The 25,314-nt window shown below is 42.4% G+C and overlaps 2 protein-coding genes across 3 annotated transcripts; both read left to right on the top strand.

The window, feature by feature from the left end:
• The first annotated feature begins 208 nt into the window (after window positions 1–208).
• si:dkey-204f11.64 (uncharacterized protein LOC100537752 homolog) lies at window positions 209–4,232 on the top strand. Its single transcript, XM_026916137.3, has 3 exons — window positions 209–439; window positions 3,122–3,248; window positions 3,396–4,232. The coding sequence occupies exons 1-2, from the start codon at window positions 347–349 to the stop codon at window positions 3,245–3,247; spliced, it is 219 nt and encodes a 72-aa protein (XP_026771938.1). The 5' UTR covers window positions 209–346; the 3' UTR covers window position 3,248; window positions 3,396–4,232.
• A 4,717-nt stretch (window positions 4,233–8,949) lies between these two features.
• Window positions 8,950–24,113, top strand: carm1 (coactivator-associated arginine methyltransferase 1). Of its 2 annotated transcripts, none has more exons than XM_026917230.3 (16): window positions 8,950–9,169; window positions 14,291–14,416; window positions 15,246–15,352; window positions 16,229–16,333; window positions 17,671–17,781; window positions 17,902–18,079; window positions 18,180–18,270; window positions 19,824–19,905; window positions 21,217–21,302; window positions 21,420–21,509; window positions 21,642–21,779; window positions 21,874–21,963; window positions 22,105–22,217; window positions 22,482–22,562; window positions 23,268–23,336; window positions 23,543–24,113. In XM_026917230.3, the coding sequence occupies exons 1-16, from the start codon at window positions 9,028–9,030 to the stop codon at window positions 23,677–23,679; spliced, it is 1,746 nt and encodes a 581-aa protein (XP_026773031.1). In that variant the 5' UTR covers window positions 8,950–9,027; the 3' UTR covers window positions 23,680–24,113. The 2 variants fall into 2 exon arrangements, with proteins under 2 accessions (XP_026773031.1, XP_026773029.1); XM_026917228.3 differs by having other exon boundaries at window positions 8,951–9,169; window positions 22,482–22,580.
• The last annotated feature ends 1,201 nt before the right edge of the window (window positions 24,114–25,314 follow it).

Here is a 25,314-nt window from a genome sequence, read left to right as displayed (position 1 = left end):
TGCAAAATTTTGTTTAAACAATATTATTTCCATTATGAAGTAAATCTTTGCAGATTGCTGAAGAGACAGAAGTATAAGGAGAAAACAGAATGGCAGACATGATTATTTTTCTTCTTCCTCTTTACAGTTGGAGGTCTTGATTCTGGAGAGAAAGAGGTTTTGCAAAGCAGACTCATGACATGGTGTGTGTTTGCTGTTTGATTCTTCTGTCTTGGTGGAAACTGTTGGACTGGAAAGAGAAGTGGTGCTGTGCAGAGAGGCGCTGTGGAGCCACTCAGGAGCAGAGTGTGTCTCTGTGCACTCTTTCACTCTTTCAGTGTTTCTTCGGAGCAGTCATTTGAATGAAATGTCCAACAACAGCGCCAACAGCAGTAACCTGCTTCTCGCCCAAAAAGCTGTCAAACAGCTGCGGCTTGAGGCAAGCGTCCGCAGAATCAAGGTAAGTCTGAAAACAAACCAAAACTAACTCGATAGAAGTGAGGAAATGACCTGGCTGTGAGGGTGTGACTGGATAAACTTCTCGTTTCACCATTAACAGCCTGAAACTAATGTAAAAGCTATACTTTAAATGTTTTCCTCACCCGGACATTGCTACTCATAAACACAACGCAGCCGTATTATTGAGAGTATAAGCGAATGTTAATTATTTCAGGCTACAGTTACATACACCTGTCCTGCTCCATTGCCACTTTTTAATTTGATCATGTTTTTATTTTCGTGTCAACTACTTAATTGGCATCTCTATACAAGGTTAACATACCAGCTGTCACATAATCTCAACATTAATATATTTTTTTTAAAGATTAATTTCAGTTTGATGTGTTTTCGTTAAAACCGTGCAACTCTCCAAATGAAACGTTTATTAGTAGTAACTGGGGAAAGTAACCCAACATCCGGGTATTTCCTCCCCTGGAACAGAGAAGCCCTTTGTCGATTGTAAGCTTGTGACCATGACATGGCTGTGAGCTTCACATACCACAAGCATCCACAGCTCATGCTTATACCAACAGCAGATAGCAAAATAAGTAAATAAATAAATAAATAAAGATATAAAAAGTGCAAAACTCGGCCTGTCCTCAGAACAACATGAAGAAAATGAGGACATTTATGCTATGCCAAACACAATAGTGTGTTCAGAGATGTTCATGTGAACATTCTTGTGGAAAAAAAACCCAAAACAAAAACAAATATTAGTGGAAAAGTTTACTGTTCATTCTGTACATTCTCTGATAACTTGTATCAAAAAAACAGGATCAAAAATTTCATTTTCACTGCATTCCACAGTGCTGAATGTGTACAACACCACTTGCTAATCTTAATCTCTGTTATGTTATGCGTTCATTCTTCCTCACACTTTTAGTTTGTGGTGTGCTGGTCCGTCTTTTCAATATGGCTTCCCCTGATTAATTACTGGGGGAAAAAAAAACATTACATTGAAAACACATTCGCGTCAATTCGCCTACTTGTACTATGCACTGAAAGTATGGACACTCTTTGTGAAGAAAAAGTACATACTTTTGATTGTGTTGCAAAATAGTATAAAAGTAATATGCAAGAGAAGGAGGCCATCATTAGGCTGAAAAAATAAAACAGACCTATCAGAGAAATAGCAGATACTTTAGGAGGGCCAAATCAACATCAACATTTGATACATTCTTAAAACGAAGGAATGCACTGGAGAGCTCAGCAACACCAAAAGGAAGACCACGGAAGATAGCTAAAGTGGATGATCGCAGAATTTTTTCTTTGGTGAAGAAAAACCCCTTCACAACATCTAGCCAAGTCAAGGACACTCTCAAGGAGGTAGGCGTATCATTGTCAAAGTCTACACTCAAGAGAGGCCTTCATGAATGAAAATACAGACAGTTTACCTCAAGATGCAAACCAATGGTAACACATCTAACAGATTAGACTTTGCTATTAAAAAAAAAACTCTAAAAAAAGTCCAGTTCTGATGCAAGATTAACTTTTACCAGAATGATGGGAAGAGAAGAGTATGGGGAAGGAAAGTAAGGGCTCATGATCCAAAGCATACCACATCATCTGTCGAACATGGTGGAAGCAGTGTTATGGCATGGGCATACATGGTTGCCAGTGGAACTGGGTCACTGGTGTTTATTGATGATGTGACTGCGGATAGAAGTAGCAGGATGAATTCTGAAGTGTATAGAGCTAAACTTCAGTCAAATGCTGCAAAAATGTTAGGATGGCACTTTACAGTACAGATGGATAATGATCCAAAACGTACCGCAAAAGCAACTCAAGAGCTTGGAAATGGAATGTTCTTAAATGGCAGAGTCAGTCACCTGACCTCAACCCAATTGAGCATGCTTTTCACTTACTGAAGATAAAACTGAAGGCAGAATGACCCACAAACAAGCAGCAACTGAAGGCGGCTGCAATGAAGCCCTGGCAAAGCATCTCAAGGGAGGAAACTCAGCATTTGGTGATGTCCATGGGCTCCAGACTTCAGGCAGTCATTGACTGCAACAGATTTGCATCCAAGTATTAAATCCTAATATTTATGATTATGTTAGTTTGTCCAATTACTTTTGAGCCTGTGAAAATAGAGGGACTCTAAAAATGGCTGTAATTCCTAAACGGTTAAAGCAATATTTTTGTTAAACCCCTTGAGTTAAAGCTGAAAGTCTACATTTCAATCACATCTTGATTGCTTCATTTCAAATCCATTGTGGATAATTTTGCGTACAGAGGCAAAATTACTTATGGACCTGAGTGTATATGTTTTCTTTTCAAATAACATGTATTTAATCTTTACATTATGCGGAGTGTCCAGAATATGACTTTCTGTAAATTAGCTGTTAGTATAGAAGCAACACCACATTAGAATGAACATCTTAATATAAATTTGTAGTTTGTAACCATAATTTGTAATTTTGAGCTGACACTACACACTTGTTAGAGTTGCTGATATTGAAAATTTATCAATGCCTTCTGGACCAAACCTTTTATGTCTTGTTGCAGGATGCACCTGTATTAAATTTTTTTTTCAGATAATTTTTTTTTCAGATAATTTGTAAAGCAGAGGTATTTAGTTTTTTTTTCACTCAGAAACAGTGAAGGTGTAAATGTTTGTCCCGCTGCTCTTTGATTACATCAGGTTTCACAAGCTGCGGCTGAGCTGAAGACATTCTGCTTGCAAAATGCAAATAAGGACCCTTTGCTTGTGGGGGTTCCATCCAGTGATAATCCATTCCGGCCTCCCAAATCCTGTGCACTCTTCTGAGGTACATCCACACCGTGTTTTTTAATATCCTCCTTTTTAAATCATTGATATATTTGTATGCACATTCATCTGTTCCTGGTTAATCATCTGTATCTTATTCATCTTCTCTCTCTCTCTCTCTCTCTCTCTCTCTCTATCTGAACAACAGATGAAAGGACGAGGCCTTGAAAACACGTCTTACTAGTCGCCCTTCATTCACTTCATAAGTGAACTCTGCAGCTAGACCAACACTGCTTTTACATTTTCACTAGCCTCTTTATTTTTGTGAGAAGTTTTATAGAGTTTTAAAATGTGTTGTTCTTATGTTGTGTTCTGTAATTTGACCTTAAAAGAGAAGACTTTATGTATTGTTTAATTAGAGTAAAAATAAAGGATGTGTGCAGACATAGAAGATCAAATTCTCAGGCTCTTGGTTTTAAAACACTAAATTACTTACCTTTCTTTGGCTTTTTATGTGTCTAAAACATAAGCATGAAACCTAACAAGCCTTCCAGGTCATATAAGAAAGCCATATAAAGTATTTTAAGTTTCAAGTGTCTTTTGCTTTTTTTCTGCAATGAATATTTCTTGGATATCAGTAGACTAAATGAGTGCCATTGCTTTTACGCTGATTGTTTTTAAACTGCAAGAAAAACTGTAGTGTATTGTATGAGATATAATTGGTATCTTGACCAAACTTGAGGACCCAGCTGTTTATACTGAGTCATAAGCAACGGCAGATATAAAATTATGAATACACCTCTTTTGTTTAGATTACATTATCATTGTTTAGAAGGTTCAATTGCGATTTTTGTTTTCTAAAAAAAAAATAAATAAAAAAATAAAATAAAGCTATCTCTCTTTTCGTACTGAATACGTTTTACATAAGGAGTGAGTATTTTCAAACAAATTGTAAATTCTGTCAGGCTTTTGGTGCCTTAAAATATAATTGGTTACTGCATAATGTTAATGCCCATGTCCAATAAAGTTGTTTCATGACAATGTATTAATGTATATTCATACTGTCTTTTACACTAAGCAAGGAATTAAACATAAGGGGATGTGCTGTTATTGGGTGGTGTGATTTGAGTCAGGCCATTATACCCCTGAAGTTGATTATTTTCCAATAACACCACATCCCAAAGTGTTTTAAGCAGTGTTCCCTCACCAGCCTCTCTTATTTTCTTTCTCTCAAAGACCAAAAAAACAAAACTAATAATAATAATGTTGTTCCTCTTTCGGCTGCTCCCGTTAGGAGTCACCACAGCAGATCATTGCTCTGTGTATTTGATTTGGCACAGTTTTTATGCCGGATACCCTTCTTGACATAACCCTCCATAATTTTATCCAGGCTTGGGAGCGGCACTGAGAGCCCACTGTTGCACACAACCCTAGTGGCTGGGGTTGGTTCCATGACCAGTAATCAAACCCGGACCGCAGCGGTGAGAGCGCTGTGACCGAACCACTCATCCTCCAGGGACCAACAACAACAACAACAACACACAACTTGTCACATTACCAAGAAGCTGCAAAGCACAAAGTCCTCTGTTCTGAAGACTTTCCTGTGGCAGAAAACTTACTGACTGTTACAAAGACTAGAGACTCCTTCCATAAATGTGAACTAAACGTCTCCATACAGAAAGCTTCATCATATCAATGATTGTACTGTGTGTTTCTTTCTTAACTAGTCTCACCAACATTTATATTGCTTTTACCTGCAGTCATTTGGCAGATGCCTTTATTCAGAGGGACTTACAAACCATTCAAACAGCTGGAAATGCAGTCATACAAAGTATCCATAGAATCTGTGAGGATTCATAAACTAAAGGTCTATAGCAGGGGTGTCTAATCTTATCAGGAAAGGGCTGGTGTGGGTGCAGGTTTTCATTCCAACCAAGCGGAAGCCACACCTGAGTCTACTGAAAGCCAAGATCAACTGATTATACAGGTGGAATTGGGTGTGGCTCCTGCTTGACTGGAATGAAAACCTGCACGCACACCAGCCCTTTCCGGATAAGATTGGACACCCCTGGTTAACAGACTATTGCTGGTTTGAGGTGGTGCGGTGGCGCAGCTGGTAGGGTTGCTGCATCACAGCTCCTGAATCCCCAGTTTGATCCTGAGCTCATTTTAGCTGTGTTCACATGGGTTTCCCTTAGGTTCTCCAGTTTCCTCCCACCTCCCAAAAACATTCCTGTAGTTGGACTGGGGAAGATACACTATATTGCCCCAGGTGTGAATGAATATGTGGTACCCTCTTGCAATAGACTGGCATCCTGTCCAGCGTGTATTCCAGCCTCGGGCTGTGATTATTTTCCCATAACAACACAATACAACACAACAATTCCCACTAGACTGGGGAATTACACATTATGTATGTTACTGACTAATGAAATGTTTAAATGTTCCAGGAATCCTAAATTATAAATCTGGAGTTTAATGTAGAGTGGTCAAGGCTTTGGATTGCAGAAAATTAGTAATGTCCATTTGGGATCATTTTGGATGTCATTATGTCAGCCCTGCTGAAAAAAAAAACAAAACAATAGAAACCATCACAGAAATTCTAATGGTTTCCACTATAAATACCATTACAAACCATCACCTAACCATTAAAACCATTAACATTAATGGTCCTTAATGGTATTCAGACATAACATTCCACCAATAGAAGGCAACAAATTACCAGTAGAGACCCACAGGGACCATTAGAGTTTCCATTATAACCATTAAAACCGTACAAATTCTGTGAGAGTTTCTATAGTTTTTTTTCAGCAGGGAGTATGGGCATAGTATTGAAAATGGAAGACATTCATTCCTACTACACATCACACTATGTGATGTGTGCTGCCTTCACATGCTATCAGAATGATCCTACTTCCCACTTCTGAAGTGGGAATTATGAGCTTGTCATGTTCACATGCTTTGTTGTCGGAAAGAACATGAAACATGGACAACGCCAGGTTCAATACATATTTCCTTTTTCTTTTACTTTTATTTTAACGCCGTAACACATATTACTCAGCTAGCTTGCTGACCATAATGGAATTTTGGTCAAATACAAGCTATTTTCAAAGTGTAAAAATGTACAACATGCATAGACTGGTTGCTGATACACATAAATGAACATGACAATTTAGAAAAATGGACAAAACCTGTCATTTAGTGCAGAAACTGTAATCTCCTCCGCCATGTTAAAAGTTTAGGACTCCTCTGATCTTGGAAACTCAGGTATCAAAATTATCTCTGAGTTTCCTAGTCGTAATTACAACTTGAGGGGTCATTCATGTGCAAATTCCTAGTGGGAAACTCGTACTTACGATAATTTCAAGGCAGCATAATGGTGCGTTCAAGTCATGTCAGACAGATCGTATTTACAAGTTGAACGCACATGAACACCACCACAAAGTCGTGATTACGAGTGGGAAACTCAGGATTTGACTGAGCTCTGAGTTTCTGAGTTAGGGTGTCAGTAAGAAAACATGATGGAATCAGTGGATGCAGCGTCTGTAGTTGAGGGTAAATTAGTTGAAACTGAATGGGTATTTAGCAATATGTCTTTGTCAGGCTTTTTTTATTTACAATAAAACAAATTAATTGCCTGCACAAGATACGATAGCATTGTACAATTACGATGTAATATGTAACGATAAAGTTTACAGTGGCTTCATAAATTCATTAAAAACATAAATAAGCAAAACACACCTGATGCGCATTCTTTGTTGTTCATTTTCTAGAAGTGTAGTTAAAACACTGTAACTTGCTGTATTTTTTGTACTTAATTAATGGTGCGTCTCAATCAGCTCGCTAGCTCCCTAGGTGGTGAATCAGTGTATCGTGTACAGTTCGGGTGCTGGTGAGGACTCTGTCTCACTACACATTGGGACATTGATGACTCCATTTCCGGCGACATGACGTACTCACGTTGTAAGTGGCGCACTGTGGTCGTTAGGGGGCAGTAGTGGCGCACTGTAGTCATTAGGGGGCAGTAGTGGCGGTTAGGGGGCGGTAGTGGCGCGCTGTGGTCGTTAGGGGGGCGGTAGTGGCGGTTAGGGGGCAGTAGTGGCGCGCTGTGGTCGTTAGGGGGCGGTAGTGGCGGTTAGGGGGCAGTAGTGGCGCGCTGTGGTCGTTAGGGGGCGGTAGTGGCGCGCTGTGGTCGTTAGGGGGCAGTAGTGGCGGTTAGGGGGCAGTAGTGGCGCGCTGTGGTCGTTAGGGGGCAGTAGTGGCGGTTAGGTGGCAGTAGTGGCACGCTGTGGTCGTTAGGGGGCGGTAGTGGCGGTTAGGGGGCGGTAGTGGCGCGCTGTGGTCGTTAGGGGGCGGGTAGTGGCGAGCTGTGGTCGTTAGGGGGCGGTAGTGGCGCGCTGTGGTCGTTAGGGGGCAGTAGTGGCGGTTAGGGGGCGGTAGTGGCGCGCTGTGGTCGTTAGGGGGCGGTAGTGGCGCGCTATGGTCGTTAGGGGGCGGTAGTGGCGGTTAGGGGGCGGTAGTGGCGCGCTGTGGCTGTTAGGGGGCGGTAGTGGCGGTTAGGGGGCAGTAGTGGCGCGCTGTGGTCGTTAGGGGGCAGTAGTGGCGGTTAGGGGGCAGTAGTGGCGCGCTGTGGTTGTTAGGGGGCAGTAGTGGCGGTTAGGGGGCAGTAGTGGCGCGCTGTGGTCGTTAGGGGGCGGTAGTGGCGGTTAGGGGGCAGTAGTGGCACGCTGTGGTCGTTAGGGGGCAGTAGTGGCGGTTAGGGGGCGGTAGTGGCGCGCTGTGGTCGATAGGGGGCAGTAGTGGCGGTTAGGGGGCAGTAGTGGCGGTTAGGGGGCGGTAGTGGCGAGCTGTGGCCGTTAGGGGGTGGTAGTGGCGCGCTGTGGTCGTTAGGGGGCAGTAGTGGCGGTTAGGGGGCGGTAGTGGCGCGCTGTGGTCGTTAGGGGGCGGTAGTGGCGCGCTGTGGTCGTTAGGGGGCGGTAGTGGCGCGCTGTGGTCGTTAGGGGGCGGTAGTGGCGCGCTATATTCGTTAGGTGGCGGTAGTGGCGCGCTGTGGCCGTTAGGGGGCGGTAGTGGCGCGCTGTGGCCGTTAGGGGGCGGTAGTGGCCGTTAGGGGGCGGTAGTGGCGCGCTGTGGCCGTTAGGGGGCGGTAGTGGCGGTTAGGGGGCGGTAGTGGCGAGCTGTGGTCGTTAGGGGGCGGTAGTGGCGGTTAGGGTGCGGTAGTGGCGGTTAGGGGGCGGTAGTGGAGCGCTGTGGTCGTTAGGGGGCAGTAGTGGCGGTTAGGGGGCGGTAGTGGCGATTAGGGGGCGGTAGTGGAGCGCTGTGGCCGGTAGGGGGCGGTAGTGGCGCGCTGTGGTCGTTAGGGGGCGGTAGTGGCGCGCTGTGGCCGCTAGGGGGCGGTAGTGGCGCGCTATGGCCGCTAGGGGGCGGTAGTGGAGCGCTGTGGCCGTTAGGGGGCGGTAGTGGCGGTTAGGGGGCGGTAGTGGCGCGCTGTGGCCGGTAGGGGGCGGTAGTGGCGGTTAGGGGGCGGTAGTGGCGCGCTGTGGCCGGTAGGGGGCGGTAGTGGCGGTTAGGGGGCGGTAGTGGCGCGCTGTGGCCGGTAGGGGGCGGTAGTGGCGCGCTGTGGTCGTTAGGGGGCGGTAGTGGCGCGCTGTGGCCGCTAGGGGGCGGTAGTGGCGCGCTATGGCCGCTAGGGGGCGGTAGTGGAGCGCTGTGGCCGGTAGGGGGCGGTAGTGGCGCGCTGTGGTCGTTAGGGGGTGGTAGTGAGTCAGGCCCGTGTTCTCCGCGCGGTTGGATGTGGCGCGCGCTACTGCGAGCTGCTGTCTCTCTGCGCGAGCTCGAAGATGGCGGTGTCCGTGTTTCCCGGCGTGCGGCTCCTCTCTATCGGGGACGCCAACGGAGACATCCAGCGGCATTCCGAGCAGCAGCCCCTGCGGCTGGAGGTGAAGACCACGCCGGACGCGGCGCTTCTAAACCTCTCGAACAGTGAGTACATGGCTGCTTTTTTTTTTTTTTTTAAAGCCTTTGTGTCCGGGCCGGCCTTAGCTAGCCCCTTAGTTAGCCTAGCGTGCTAGCAGCTCCGGGCGAGTGGGAACACCGCGCTTATTCTTTCACTGGTGAACGTGGCTACGTGTTAAACTGCCTGACTTCCTGCAGTTAATCCCGGTTCCGCTTCTACACCGCGGGCGCGCAGTCACCCGACGCGCTGGTGTTTATTCCCCACGCTGATGCTGTAGCGCTGCTTCGGTAACTGGCATTGTAATAAACTGGGCTAGCAGCACACGCTGGTTAGAGTTAGCTAACTAAAATGTGCTCTCAAAGTCTCAAAACTTTAGTTTACATACAAATTAAACAGAACATAATGTCTTTTGAGTAACCCTGATTCAAACCGCAACTTAGTGTTAACTTTGTCTTGGACAATAACACGGCATGTTGTTGGCTGGCTAAGTAGCGGTAGCTACCCACTTATTTTCTTCCCACCTGCTTTCCGACAAATCACGCCTTTTGCTCTGCGATTGGCAGAAAATCTGCGGAGAAGGCTGTACAAGCCAATCAGAGCGCAAGAACTGAGATATCAGCAGCAAGGCCCTCCTTCAGGAGGCGGGGTTTGTCGGGATACGGGTAGGGCAAAAAAATACAGCTAAGCTAGCTTTTTGATGTAGATTGGCGCCTAGTCAGAAAGTTAGCTGGACGTGTTTTCTTTGCCGTTGTCTGCTTGTAAATAAATAAAGCACTTTTAAAGAATTGCAGAGTCTTTCTCCTTCTGCGTTTGGTGCAGCTTTGTGTTGATATTCAGCTCCAGCTAATCACGCGCCTGCCGCCTGCTCCACGCGCCTTGTTTTGTTTTGAAGCTTGATTGATGGCGCTCGTGCCGTCACGCGCAGCACAGCGGCGTTTATTAGAGACGCGCACACGGCGGAAAAACCGCTGTTAGGAGCAGAGTTTAGGGGTTAGTGTGGACCACGCTGGATGTTTCGGTCCGTCTCTGCAGTGTTAAGGCATTCATCTTTGTTCTGTATGGAACAATAGCGGCTCTCCGCCTCCTTCAGAGCTGCTGTTCATTCAGCACAGCCGCTTTTGTTCACACCAACTGATGCTCCGGACAAAATGGTGCCGTGACCAAGACGAGAAGTTGAACCTCTACATCTGCACCACATCCTCACACCTAAAGCCTGCTTTTCATTCCCAGAACACACCGGGTTGAGTTAAAAAGCATCAGTAGCCCTATTCGGATCGGGTCAGTTTATCAGGCGCACTTCTGTAACAACTTTTTGTCTTCTTTGGTAAACTCTCACATCCGGACAGCAGTAAAATTACCACAGGATGAGTTTTTAGTAAGCTGTATAACGCTGTCTGGACAAGATTAAAATTACCTGGAGTAAATTTCACAGGCGCTCCTCTGTGGACTTTATTTCCATCCCTATTGGCCACGTCTGTGTTTTTCTCCGTCCTCCTCTGAGGAAAACTACAGGCCGAATTACCTGCTGTTTTTCACCAAACTCAGCGGTCGTCTGATCATTTTCTCCCCATCCAGACGCACATGTCCGTGATCCTACGCAGACGTCGCCTCAGATGATGTTGGGGGAAAAATGTTTGTTCCTATATGCTGTATTACTAAATTAGGGCTGCAAAATATATCGAAATGTTTGAAATATCGCGATATACATATCGCAAGGGCTTTGCGATAACTGAAGGATTTTAATACTTCAAAAAGTTACGAAAAGTTAAAGTTTTAGGGCAATGCAGATAACGGAGAATGCTTTCTTTTTCTCAAAAGAACTTGAAACATGTATGTTGGTTATGTCATTTGTCATTTTATATATATATATATATATATATATATATACATATGTCATTATGTAATTTAAATTTATTTTACACACTTAGAGCATTACCGTACCGCATATCGCATAAATTAAGAAGTTATTGCATTTTTCTTCAATATTGTGCAGCCCTATACTAAACACTTATACTAACACTTTATGTGACACAAACATCCAGGTTCGTAGAAAATACAGCCAGCAAGAAACTCACTCCTCCTGTAGTAGTTTTACTGCTGTCCGGATACGAGGATTTTATCACTGAGGAGATGTGTTACTACAGATGTAGTCCTGATAAACTAATAACATCCGAATAGAGCTTATATCCCGTGAACTGGGATCTGCATCACGTGCATCCGTGCATACGATCATGCTTCATTCACAACATGATGAAATTATCTCAAGACCACTGAGTAGGTAAAAAAAAAAAGAGAGAGAAAGAGAGTGAGTAGGTAATTCGGCCTGTAAATTTCTCAGTGGAAGAAGGAGGAAAAACACCGTCATGGCCGATCCGCGAGGAACAAAAATCACAGAGGAGCGAGCGCCTGTGAAATAGGAAATTAGCCCAGAACCTCATGTAAATTTAATCCTGTCCGGATAGGGCTAATGAGGGACTTACAAGAGTAGAAGAGTAACGTGGTTCTGCATCCTTGATTTTATGGGAAATTAGTCTATACCACAGTCCTTTTTGTGAATTCTCAAATCTGATTGGTCAGAAAATGTTGATTAAGTAAGGAATAAAACGCCTGGGTGTGCTCTTCAGGGGCGAGATGGTGTGATGCGGCCAGGTGCAAAGTGGAGTTACCGTTCCCGTCCCAATGTTGATTATTTTCCAATAACAGCACGTCCTAAACCACAGCAATTTACCAGAAATTAAAATTTTTAATTTATTAATGAATGACACTTTGTGCTTTTTAACCATTTATAGTTGTAATTAATGTTGTAGAATGTGTGTGAGACAAGTTCACACTTACATTACAGGAGCTATAAACAGACGTTCCATCACCTGCCTCTCTTTTTTCCCTCTCTCTCGAAATTAATAAGACAGAAAATGTTAAATCTCTTCTGTACCAGAAACAACATACTGACTTTTGTGACGCATGGACACTGGAGACTCCTTCAGTGAATGTTAAATAAATGTTGCCTTCAATGATATCAAGGATTGAACTGTTTTCTTCTTCTTATTGTTAGCAGCTGTAGATTATGTCTTGGATCATCTGACATACGAGTTTCTGTGACTGAACTGTTAGTATAGAAATAACACAAAGTTAGTGCATTAAAATAATTTAGATTATTTAGGTTAGAGCTGCTGTTATAGAAAATGAATCAACATCTTCTGACCAACAGTGGTGTGGTACAATATACTGTATCATCATTGCTGAAAAACAATGAAGAAGAGGTACATTTTCTTTTGCCAACTTTTTTAGTTCACTGAAAAATTTCTGAATCATCTGGTTGATTGATCTGTGCGACTGGACAAAAGATTTGATATGTTCAACAACTCCAATATTTTGACATTTCTTGTATAGTTGAATGAACATGCAGTTCCAATACATCCTTGTGTCTGAGAAAATATTTTTTTACTGACCTCTTCTGCTGTGTTTCTACAGCGGCCAGACACATAGCCTAATAGTCTAAGAACACACGCACAAATGAATAAATTCATTAGCAAGACCATCAGGCAAGTAAAAACTCCAGTTTCAGGTTTTGGTTGAAAACCAAACCCGGAAAATGGCTAGGCTAAAAAGTGGTAGCTAACAGAATGTAGCAACATGTATGGCGAGCTGGTCAGCTAGTTAAAAGTGCACTGGGTAAGATTGGTCGTTTTTTTTCTTTTTTTTTCCCCCCTCCCCCGCTTCTCTTCTCAAGATTAGGTCCCTAACAGTTAGGTGGGTTTGACATTTGAATGATTCCCGCCCACATTCATGAAGCCCCGCCCCCGGATCTACAGTGGCCCATATAGTGTCAATAAAATGACTGATAGAAGGCCAATCCAAACACAAACAAGCAGCCAGTTTTCCAAACAGGTTTTCTCTGCAACTTAATAAGCATTTGCTAAGGCCACAGTTGAATGCATTGTTTTTTTAAATGATGTTCCATGGTTATTTGTGCAAGTAAGTAATAAAAGAAAAATGGACTGTTTCACCTGTAAGTGCATTAATATAGACAAAGGGAAATGATTGTGATTAATATCTGTTTCTAGTAAAGTTTCTAATGTAGCACATCACATATGTGCCTTCAACACCAAATCAGCTAGTTGTTAGCCAACATTGTGGCTAAGGTGTTCTGTTCTTGTATTGCACAGAAAAGATTTTATTGCGTCTGTCTAGTGACTTATTTATAGTAGGAGAGCTTTATGACCGATAGACCTGTGAATCAAAACCCCAGACGTGATTTCTGCTTGTTCCTAGTGGCTGGGCTAGTGATTTGTCCATGCCGATGTATGCTTTGGAGCTAAGTAATACACTGACACCGGATAAAGCAACTCTTGAGGCAATTATTAGATGTAGTTTTGCATAGGGCTGCAGCTGTAAAAGTGTCAGCAGATTGAGTTTGAAATAGAGAAATAGATACACATGCAGTGCTTTAAACGCGGGTGAATGCAGAAGTGGAAATCTCTGAGGCAGAAATAAAGCTGTTCACTTTTACCATTGTGTGTGGTGTGTTTTATGCTTTAAACTTTTGCAGTAATTGTCTTTTGAAAACAGATTCAATTCACATCCCTAGTAAAATTAGATTTAAATAATTACTCAGTGTCGTTTTTGTTTTTAATTATGCATTGCAAGAAATGGTTTTGAAATTTCAAAGCTGTCGTTCTTCAGACGTGCAGCCGTTCCTGGTGGAGCACCGAGTTACACGCATCCACCCATGCCTTTTAAAGTACAGGACTTGGATCAGTATGTTGATGTGAGCTATCAATAGCATTAGGTAATCTTGTTTGGCACCAGGTTTAATCCTGGATCAGCTAAGAATCTCTCTTAAATGCTAGAGCTTTTTTTTTTTTTTTTTTTTTTTTTTAAACAAGCATCCGGTAATGTTTTATTTTCTTTTGGCATCTTTTATCTCAAAGCTACATGATTGGAAACTGGTGTGAATTGAGTGAGTGACTGGAGAAGAGTGTCTGAGAATTAGGCATATGAAAGAGAGTGTATTTCTTAGTGTGTGATAGTTTGGTGGGTTGGCTTGGGGGGTTATTGACCCAAACAGTGTCTGGTCTGGGAGAGTTTGACCCCTGATATAATATGATAGCTATGTTTTGACCCTCTAATGTATGTTCTTTCTGCAGATGAGGAGGCGAGCGTGTTTAAGTGTTCAGTGTCACGGGAGACGGAGTGCAGTCGTGTGGGGAAGCAGTCCTTCATCATAACACTGGGCTGTAATAGTGTGCTTCTGCAGTTCGCCTCCCCCACAGGTAACCATCTCTCGATCTGCTGGCCTACACACAGCGGGGGAAAAAAAAAGTTCCCGAAGCTTTCTGTGGAAATGATCAACCCACAAGAAATGTGGCATTAGAATGCATACGTGTGAGCACACAACAGTGCAGTCAGCTATTTTTAGAGTTATTACAGTTATAAGCATACTTGACTAGTGACTTGAGCTGAGTAAGTTTAATGTGAAGCTGCAGTTTATACAGGTGCTGATAAAACTAGGAAAAATGTACACTGTATGGCCAAAAGTTTGAGACATCTGACCATCAACCCCAAATCTAGTTCTTCCCTAAACTGTTCATCATTTGAAACACACAGAGTGTTCATATTGTGGTAGAGTCTTTGTATGCTGTACAGTTTCCCTTCACTGGAACTAAAGAGACCCGAACTTGTACCAGCATGACAATGTCCCTCTGCACAAAGTGAGCTCCATGAAGACCTGGTTTGTCAAAGTTGGTGTGAAAGAACTCGAGTGTCCTGCACAGACCCCTGACCTCAACCTCACTGAACACCTTTGGGTTGAACTGGAAAGCTGACTGCACCCCAGACCTCCTCACTTAACATCAATGCCTGACCTCACTAATGCTCTTCTGGCTGAATGAACACAAATCCCCACAGCCATGCTCCAAAATCTAGTGGAAGCCCTTCCCAGGAGTGGAAGCTATTATGACAGCAAAGGGGAACTAAATCTGGAATGGGATATTGAACAACCACACATGGGTTTGATGGTCAGGTGTTCACAAACATCTGGCCATATAGTGTATTTGCAGTTGTCGTCATCTCTTAACCTGCTGCTGCTTTGGTTAATTTCAGATTTCTCCTCATTCTACAATCTGCTGAAGAACTGTCGTGGCCATGTGAATGAGCACTCAGTGTTCAGCGAGAGGACGGAAGAGTCATCGGCTGTACAGTACTTTCAGGTCAGTTCACACCTGGTGACTGCGGGTTTGTGTGTGTGATCATGTGCATTATAGTAAGCTCCAGAATCACTGGCACCCTTGATAAGGATGGGACCCTTCCATTTAGTACTTTGTGCAGTCTCCTTTTGCCAAAACAACATCTCTGAAGTTTCTCTATATATAATGCTTGAAGAGAGCATGGAATCTGAGATCAGTTCTCAATAAAGACTCACTCCACATCCTCCAGGGTCTTGAGTTCTCTGTTGTGGATTCTCCTCTTCAGCTCGCCCTGTGGCTTTTCAGTGAGGTTTAGGTTAGAGGATGGGATGGTCATGTGAAAAGCTTGATTCTTCTGTGCATTTGGTTGTATGTTTTGGATCACTGTCCTGCTTCAAGATTCAACCCAATTGTAGCTTTGGCAGAAGCACACAGATTTGCTCCTGATACGTTATGGAGTCCATAATGCATATTCTAACAAAGATTCTCAGGAGAATAAAATATATATATAAATGTGTGTATGTATTGGAACATGGCTTTGTTACATTTTGTTCATTAAAACTTCTAGGGGGCAATACTTGTGACACACGGAGTGTGGTAAAAAATATATATATATTCAGTTAAAGATTCTAGTGTGACATTAAGATAATTACCCACAAAGTCCTTTTTTCATGACCTTTCTTTTCTAAACTTTGTTTTTGTTTTTTTAAACCGGTTTTTACCAATAATTCTGGGCCTGACTCTATGTGGTTCAGTGTTTTTCTACATTTTTATTTGTCAAGCCTCACCTTTATGGTTCACGTAGAAGGATGATGTTTTACATGTGCTGTTGTGACTGTGTGGGTCAGTATTTAAAGATGTACTAAAATTCCCTTTTCTCCATTTTCTGTTGTCCTTCAGTTCTATGGCTATCTTTCTCAGCAGCAGAACATGATGCAGGACTATGTTAGAACTGGAACTTATCAACGGGCCATTCTCCAGAACCATACCGACTTCAAGGACAAGGTATTTTTCACAGTTTGCACTGGGTTATTCCTGATATACACGTATGTACGCTCACCATCCACCTTATTAGGAGCCCCTGTACACCTGCACATTCATACAGTTATCTAATCTGCCAATCATGAGACAGCAGCGCAGTGCAAAAAATCACGCAGATACAGGTCAAGAGCGTCAGGTAATGTTCACATCAAATATCAGAATGAAGAAAATATGTGATCTCTTTAACTGTGGCAAGGTTGTTGGTGAAAGATGGGCTGGTTTGAGTGTTTCAGAAATTGTTGATGTCCTGGGATTTTCACACACAACAGTCTCTAGAGTTTACACAGAATGGTGAGGAAAAACAAAAAACATCCTGTGAGAGGAGGGTCTATGGGACAGGAAGTCTATAGCAACTCGAATAATCCCTCTTTACAACCGTGGTGAGCAGAAAAACGTCTCGGAACGTACAACGCATCGAACCTTGAGGTGGATGGGCTACAAGCAGAAGACCATGTCAGGTTCCACTCCTGTCAGCACCCCCCAATGTGGTCTTGTACTGTTGTAGCATGCTGAAATGCTTTTCTGCTCACCACAGTTGTGAAGAGTGATTATATGAGTTAGTAAGCTCCTTCCTGGCAGCTTGAACAAATCTGAGCATTTTACTCTGACCTTTCTTATCAACCAGGCTTTTCCAACCACAGAAATGTCACTCTCAATGTTTTTTGTTTTTCACACGATGAGCGGACTAATCACAGCCTAATCATAACACTTTACTAGTATTAGGTTCGCTTGAACTACTTAATATATAGACACTGTTCAAACCTTATTTTGTAGATTATTCATATAATAATAATGTTTATTTCTTGTGATTTTGTAGTGTGTACATATAACGTCTTTCTTTCTTTGAGTTGAAATTGAGGTTTGAGATTATTTCTTTGTGGAAATGCACATCTTGTTTTTCTTGCTGTGCAGCACTGACACTAATTATTAGTTTGTTGATGAGGTGTGGTGGCCACATTGACTTTTTTCTTTCATGGATGATGTCTTGTGTAATCTTGATTTACTCTGATGCCTCACCTGTAAATCTCTATCGCTGTAATAAATTGGTTGTGCATTGCTGCTAAACTGCTGTCCATGCTGAAAAATTGCAGTAGACTTACGGCCTTTGTTCTATTTAAAATGCCATTTTTCGGTTTTGAACATGACGTTCTCTGTAGTGTGTTCACAAAAGACCTAGTGTTCCGAAATCCCTACTTATTACTGCAGGAAGAATTAAAGATTAATACTGGATTAATCTTGTGGTTTGGATGCAGCCATTTTACCCTTCTGTTTTTTTTCCCCCTCTGATCCTCTGTCTGTAGGTGGTGTTGGACGTGGGATGTGGCTCAGGGATCCTGTCGTTTTTTGCAGCTCAGGCTGGTGCGCGTAAAGTGTATGCTGTGGAGGCCAGCACCATGGCTCAGCACGCAGAGGTGCAACTCCGTACACACTTCTCTGTTCAGTCTATATGTCATTTAAACACAGTAACTCGGTATCTTCATGCAGGCATTCAAATGGATGTTTGGACATGTTCGTTTGTGTATACTGTGTAGGTTTTGGTGAACAGTAACAGGTTGACGGAGCGTGTGGTAGTAATCCCAGGAAAGGTAGAGGAGGTCACCCTACCTGAGCAGGTGGACATCATCATCTCCGAACCCATGGGCTATATGCTGTTTAATGAGAGGATGCTGGAGAGCTACTTGCATGCCAAGAAATTCCTCAAACCAAATGGTTAGTAGTGAGAGTGTGTGTTTTCAGGCTCAGGGTGTTGCGTTGTTTCCTGTAAATCGCTGACCTTGTTTTTGCTTTGTTTTTTTTTTGTTTTTTTTAGGTAAAATGTTCCCCACCATTGGCGATGTCCACCTCGCTCCTTTCACAGACGAGCAGCTCTACATGGAGCAGTTCACCAAAGCCAACTTCTGGTGAGCATCTTTAGTGGGAACCAATAGTTTCTCATCAAACTGTGTACATAAACCTGAATCATGATACAGCACAGAGTGTGATTTCTCAACATTTATCCTAAGACATATCCTAAAGAGAGTACTTGCATTAACTGTGGAGGCAGAAATTAAGAGAAGGACATTTTACAATACTGCAAACAGCTGCACTTAGCTCAGATACCAGTGAATGTCCCAACATTAGCTGTTATGGCTAATAAGTTGTTATGACTAGTTACATTGCAACACTGAAATCTCTAATTTGTCATGCAATACTGCTGTATATGTGCACGCATTAACAAGTCTGATGTTTACACTGGCACTGTGCTCTCCATTATGGTTCTTTTTTCTTGCTGCCTGAGCTACCACTGATTGGTCAGGTGATAAGTGCTTGACGTCACTCGGTGCTTTCCTGAAAATTTGTCCATTTCAATTGAACCCTGGTGCGTTTTCCTCCTTGCTTTATTAAAGCAAGCGAGAATACAGTCATTACTTTCAGATGCAGAACAAAACAGCGAGTCTAATAGCATCTGAGTGAGGTAGTGTCAGTCCTGTTCTAAGAGAAACTGATTTGACTCTGAATTGACTCAACTGCAGGACGTGAACCAAACATGTTTTGAAGGTTATGGTTTGCAGGTCATATTTTTTTGTAGCTGTGAGGCACAAACAGCCAAATGTCAGAGCTGTAGTGCTGCAGAAATGCCATATGTTCTGTTGCTTTATAAGCAAGTTTATATATTAATAGCAAATTAAAAGAAATTTGGGTTATGGACTAATAGGTGTGAAAGCACACTTTAAATCATCTGCTTTTGGCAGTTAATAGATTGTACAAATGGTAAACTGCATAATAAAGAATCCTAAATCAGACTACGCTGCTTTCCAGAAATACGATAGACACATACATATTTCTTTCTGGAAATACGAAATGTGCATGTTCGTATTTCTTTCCAGAAATACGCTATTTTTTAGCCCAGTAATCAGCTGCACATACACCACTTATCTGATAATCCTTTGTTTTTCTACATCTATGCATGTGCAAAAAAAAATCTATTTCTTCAAAAACCTTCTCTCTGAGCAAGCTGGAAGGACTTTATTAATATGTGCAATTAGCACACTTGAAGCAGCCAGTGACCTCGAGTCAGGACATTATATATTGTGCATGTTAATAATTGTATTTTTTTTGTGTGTGTGTGTGCGTGCAGTAGATTACTTTTGTGTATGTGAATGTACTCATAGACTTTAACAAGCCTCTGAATATACGGCTGCATAAAGTGCAAATTTGCACAGTACAAGCAATATGCAAACATACGAAGAAGGTTGACAAGTGCAGCACAGGGCAATAAATATACAAAACAGTGCACACAGCATCAGGATCAACGAGGCACCAGAATAAAGACAAGAGAAAGGGCATGACGTGCTCTGGGCAGGAAAATGCAGCAAAAACAGTGGATGATTGTGGCCCAAGAGGTCAGGATTCATTAATGGATAAAATTTTCAAATCCTTAAATTTCATCTCGTGTGTTTTGTGTGTTTTTAAGGTACCAGCCATCTTTCCATGGGGTGGATCTGTCTGCACTGAGGGGAGCTGCTGTAGACGAGTACTTCAGACAGCCGATTGTGGTAAACAGAATATAGTAAACTGTGGAGACTGGGTGTGCATGTACATTATACAAGTTAGATGTAGGCATAGTAGGTGGAGACAGAGTTGGAACAGGGAGTGTGTGTGTGGGTGTGTGCTTGTGCGGGCATATGCTCGTTCTCAGCAGTGTTGCTGTAGGAGCGGCTGCTGCATTTTCACAGCAACCAGAGCTGGGTGATGGAACGGTGTATTTGGGAGGCTGATATTTTGACTCTTATATAAAATTGAGCCTGTAATTCTTAAGATCAATCAGTTTAACCAATAAATAAATAAAATGTAATATTACAAATTCCAAAAAGCACATTTGATAGCAAATACCGCACTTCCCGTGCGATGAGCCTAATTAGACTTGCTGCAAAGCAGGCAATAATCAATTTATTCAATTACAATGTGGAATTTAGGCTTCTGTAAAAATGCTTGTTTATATTTGGATGGGTCTCCCTTTGGATAGGCTTACAGAGTTTAAAAAAAAAAAAATCATTCAAAAATCATATCTAAACCACCTCCTTAATCATCATAGAAACCTTGAAAAAAAAAAAATGGACTAATCTTACCTAATGCACGTTTAATACTATCATGTCTGTGGTGAGAGAAATGTGTACTGCTCTGCTGGATCACTGTTGGGGAAGAATAGTCACAATTTAAGTCAAGACATTTACATTTATGTCATTTGGCAGACGCCCTTATCCAGAGCGACTTACAAAAGTGCTTTGAAGTCTATCAGAATACACTCTGATACTGGCTCGCTAGGTCACAAACTAGGAATAAAATGAATAGAATTCAGTTTCAGATGGTAAGACAGCTAAATTGAATTTTTACTGAATTAGTTTAATATGCTGAATGTTTAGCTTTTTTGTATGGGTTTATGGGTCACATTTACTGAAGATCCTTTGAACACACTCAGTGCTGTTGGACTCTTTAGCGCATTGTTGTGGAAGTGTAATGACTCGTGAGCTCACTATCCCAGAAGAGGGTAGGTTCCCTTTTGCGTCTGTTTCTTCCTCATGTCATCTCAGAGTTGTTTCTCACCACTGTCGCCTCTGGTGTGCTCAGTAGGGACCTAAATCTATATCCAGACTTCTGCAAAGCTGCTTTGTGACAGTGTTCTTTGTTTAAAAGCGCTATATAAATAAAATTGAATTGAATTCACTAGGAGCAACAGTTTATCTTGTTAGAGAAAGAATCTACATTTTATGATGATGGATTTTTAGCAGCACTTGCACTTATTTCTCATTGGTCCATATATTCTAGCAGAATGCTTAATGCTTTGATTTCTTGTGTCTTCTTTTCAGGACACGTTTGACATCCGAATCTTGATGGCCAAATCTGTGAAATACACAGTTAACTTTTTAGAAGCTAAAGAGGAGGACCTTTATAAGTATGATGTTTATAATGCTGATTTGTACTGGTTTGTCATTCAATAATATCATTTATTTTCATAAGCTCAATGAATAAACAGGTTCATAAATGATATATTTTGTTCTTCCCCATCCAGGATAGAGATCCCCTTTAAGTTCCACATGATGCACTCAGGGTTGGTGCATGGCCTGGCTTTCTGGTTTGATGTTGCATTTATGGGATCTGTGTAAGTTTTGTGTGCCATCATATTTCTCTGAGGCTTATTTGAGCAAACCGAGTGCAGGAATAACTGCGATTTTTAAATTTTGAGTGAGGCTGGGAAAAAAAAAAAGCCATTTTATGTTCTTTGCCCACTCAGGATGACAGTGTGGCTCTCCACGGCACCCACTGAGCCCCTGACTCATTGGTATCAGGTGCGCTGTCTCCTGCAGTCGCCACTCTTCGCCAAAGCGGGAGACACCATGTCGGGCACGGCCCTGCTCATCGCCAACAAGAGGTTGCAACACTTTATTAACGTTTATTCCTAGTTCCCCATTTTCCAGGAAGTAGTTTTATTTTAGAGTTTAATTAACAACGTTTCCTTGGTCTAGGCAAAGCTATGACATCAGTATTGTTGCTCAAGTTGATCAGACTGGCTCCAAGTCCAGCAACCTCCTGGATCTGAAGAACCCCTTTTTCAGGTGAGTTAGTGTATTTTAACTGGATGTTTATTACTGATCGAGGTATATTCATAACTCACGTTTGTTTATAAGCCGGTTTAAACAGACCTCTTGAAGCAGGAAACACCGTTTCATTTTTGTGTGTTCTGTGTGTTTGTACAGATACACAGGCACCACCCCTAACCCTCCTCCCGGCTCACACTACACCTCCCCCTCTGAGAACATGTGGAACACTGGGGGGGCCTATAGCATGAGCCAAGGCATGGCTGTGTCAGGTAATACACACACCCCCCCACACACACACACACACACACACCCCCCCACACACACACACACACCCACACACACACACATGTACGTTTACCAGTGAATACTGATCTGTGTGAAGTTTTTCAGAAACAAACTGAATTTAAAAACTGTTTGTTTATGTAGCTGATGTTTATATCCCAGATCATGACTTTGCAAACTGTTTCTTTCTTTATTTGGTCTTTTATCCATTTCTCTTTTTCCCTGTTGTTCTGTCTCTGTCTTTTTCTCAGGAATGCCAGCAGCTTATGACCTCAGCACTGTCATCGGTGGCAGTGGCTCTACAGTTTCCCACAACAACCTCATCCCCCTTGGTACAGACACGCATGCACGTACGGATATGCACGGACACCACACACACACACACATACACACCATAAAATCCCACAGATGGGCAGTAGGACATCCATTATGGCCTGCATAGATGCCAACATCTATGTCTTAAGTCTTGCTATGGGGTACAGCAGCCACATGAAAACCACCCCGATTTTTTTAAGAAAAAAGCAGTAGTCAGACCAAACACACAGCAAATTCATCTGGCAGAAAAGTTAACTGACGGGGAAAGATGCAGTGATTCGTGAATTTGCAAGCCTCTTGTAAGCCAACAGAAACCAAGTGGGCAGGACTGGTCTCTTTGGTTCATAGAAAAAAATGGACAAAATGCTAATTAAAGTAGCAGTCATGCCAATTTTTTGCCTTGCCAAAAAAAAAAAAAGAAAACAAGTTTTAAAGTATCATACAACGACATACGCTATTGTATTTCTGGTAAAATTTGTTTTTTTCTTTCTACCTGGTAGGATTTTCTTGTTGGCCGTTCTGGGACAACAAAACAATTCTAAATTCGCTTGTGGTTTTATGACGCGTAGTGATTTATGATGCATTTATCCTTATTTCTGTTATTTATGCTGTTATTATTTACAGATATATGGAAAAAGGGCCTAGATCACTCTCCATGCACTATTTTAAAAACCATTTTCAGAAGGTTAAGGGAGGCCTTAAGTGTTTGTCTCTTTTCACAGTGAACACGGGGATTGTGAACCACACTCACTCCAGAATGGGCTCGATCATGAGCACAGGAATTGTCCAGGGTATGTTTGTTCTTTTTTTCTGAACTCTCTGGTCAGATCTGCTGCATTCAGTATTCTTCCACAGGGCACCTGTTCTATTTTAAGGGTGCCAGCTGTTACCGTTTCCATTGACTATAAAATTTCTGCAGTTGCACATGGCTAATTGCTATGGTGATAGTGAGATTGTTGTTGTATTCTCTCCTTTTTTTTTTTTTTTTTTTGTCCAGGAGCTACAACCCAGCAGGGTCCGACCAGCACCAGCACCCACTATCCCGTCACTAACCAGTTCACCATGGGCGGTCCTGCCATCTCAATGGCCTCACCTATGGCCATCCCCAGCAACACGATGCATTATGGGAGCTAAGGCTCCTGCCTGCTTCCCCTCCCCTTTGCATGTCCAGCCTCCCAAACTGACCACAGCCTAAACCAGATTACCAAATCCAGTGCTGCAGCATCTGACTGTCACCTTTTCCCTCCCTCTCGTCTTGATGTATATTCGTATATAATTATATATAAAACCTCTTTCTCTGTCTCTTTCCGTCCCACCCACGCACCCCCACCCCCCCATCGTACAATGCCAGCCTTCGCTCTGTCTTGGACAGTTCGGGGGTGTGATGCCATCACTCTCCTCCTTCACACTAGTGCAGTTCCAGGATTAGCCACAAGGAGGCAGTGGACTGTCTTGAGCTTTGGGATTTGACGGAATGTTCTTTGCAGAACAGTTTTTAGAAAAAAAAAAAGTAAATACTTATCAGATGTACATTCATACAAGAGACACTCAATGAAATGTCAGTGATGGACCGTTTGTAATGAACCTGAGATTTATGGCAGGGCTGTCTTGCTGTTCCTGGGTCGTCTTTTTTTCTATTTTGTTCGCTTTCTCTGTATCATGTCAAGCTGCCCAACAGTATCAACTATTGGCATAAATATAGTCTCACCTTGACCTTTCTAAACATTTGCAATGCAGCTGGATTTCCTCTCTGGCTTCCAGGAACATTCAGGAACTATTATTGCCTATAGATAGAGTAGTTAGATACATTCTTGTAGCTCTTTCCATTCCGGAGCAACATTTTTTCTTTATTTTTTTCACTTTTTTTTTTTTTTTTTTTAAACATAGTGCAACCCCAGATGTGCACAGCTAGCTGTTTCCCCTTGAGATCTGCACAGCAAGGTTAGCAGAAACTAACCATGTATTGAGCTAATGAGCGTTTGAGGACTCTTCTGTTCCAGAGGTCTGCATCCACACACTCTCCAGCCTTCCAGACACAATGCTGGAATTCTGGAACGGATTCCACAAGGCATTAGTTAAGGAAGGGGGACTGATGAACCGGACGTCAGGCTCTGCATACACCCATCGACCACTGCAGCAGGACAATTGTTTGGATCGGCAGGATCCTAGTTTACATCCCCCAAACCCTTCTGTTTGACCTGTGTGTGTCATGATATTGTTTTTTTTTGTTTGTTTGTTTTTTTTTTTCTTCGAAAATGTAAGCAAAGTTCACCTGTCAAACCTCTCTGACCCCTGACCCTTCCCCTTTTTCCTGTCCCCACATCTCCTACCTCCCCATGCTGGGCATTGCCTAGAGAAAGACTTTTGAGAAGGTATGCATTGCTTCCGGTCACCCATTTATATATTTTTTTCCTTTCTGTTCAGCCATTGATTTGATTTAGAAACTTTCATTGAAGAGAAGTCCTGTTAGTTTGTAGAATTAACCCCTTTTTGCTTTTTTTTTTCATTTCACAAGAAAAAGACACAAAAAAAACAAAAACAAGAAAAAAAAACATGCAAATTAAATGTTGGTGGAGACTTCCCTATAAAGTCTGGCTTCTTGTGTAAAAGAGGCCAAACACTGTATAGTTGGTTATTTACATTTGTGTAACCAGAGAGCAGTTTCACACAGATTGAAGTGTAGCTACACTGTCCAGTTTCAATTGTTCTCACCCCCCACAGGAAATGGAAGACATTTGGATAGATTTAATTGAATAATTTGGCCTTTCT

This window comes from Pangasianodon hypophthalmus, chromosome 13, assembly GCF_027358585.1.
Source record: "Pangasianodon hypophthalmus isolate fPanHyp1 chromosome 13, fPanHyp1.pri, whole genome shotgun sequence".
NCBI lineage: Eukaryota > Metazoa > Chordata > Actinopteri > Siluriformes > Pangasiidae > Pangasianodon > Pangasianodon hypophthalmus.
Note: the sequence above shows the minus strand (reverse complement) of the source record. Positions and strands in the feature narration are given on the sequence as shown.

Coding starts and splice junctions, on each gene's coding strand:
- si:dkey-204f11.64 (XM_026916137.3), top strand. CDS start 347: ATGTCCAACAACAGCGCCAACAGCAGTAACCTGCTTCTCGCCCAAAAA. Junction 440..3,121: donor CAAGCGTCCGCAGAATCAAG/GTAAGTCTGAAA, acceptor TGATTACATCAG/GTTTCACAAGCTGCGGCTGA.
- carm1 (XM_026917228.3), top strand. CDS start 9,028: ATGGCGGTGTCCGTGTTTCCCGGCGTGCGGCTCCTCTCTATCGGGGAC. Junction 15,353..16,228: donor CGGCTGTACAGTACTTTCAG/GTCAGTTCACAC, acceptor GTTGTCCTTCAG/TTCTATGGCTATCTTTCTCA. Junction 21,303..21,419: donor AAAGAGGAGGACCTTTATAA/GTATGATGTTTA, acceptor TTCCCCATCCAG/GATAGAGATCCCCTTTAAGT.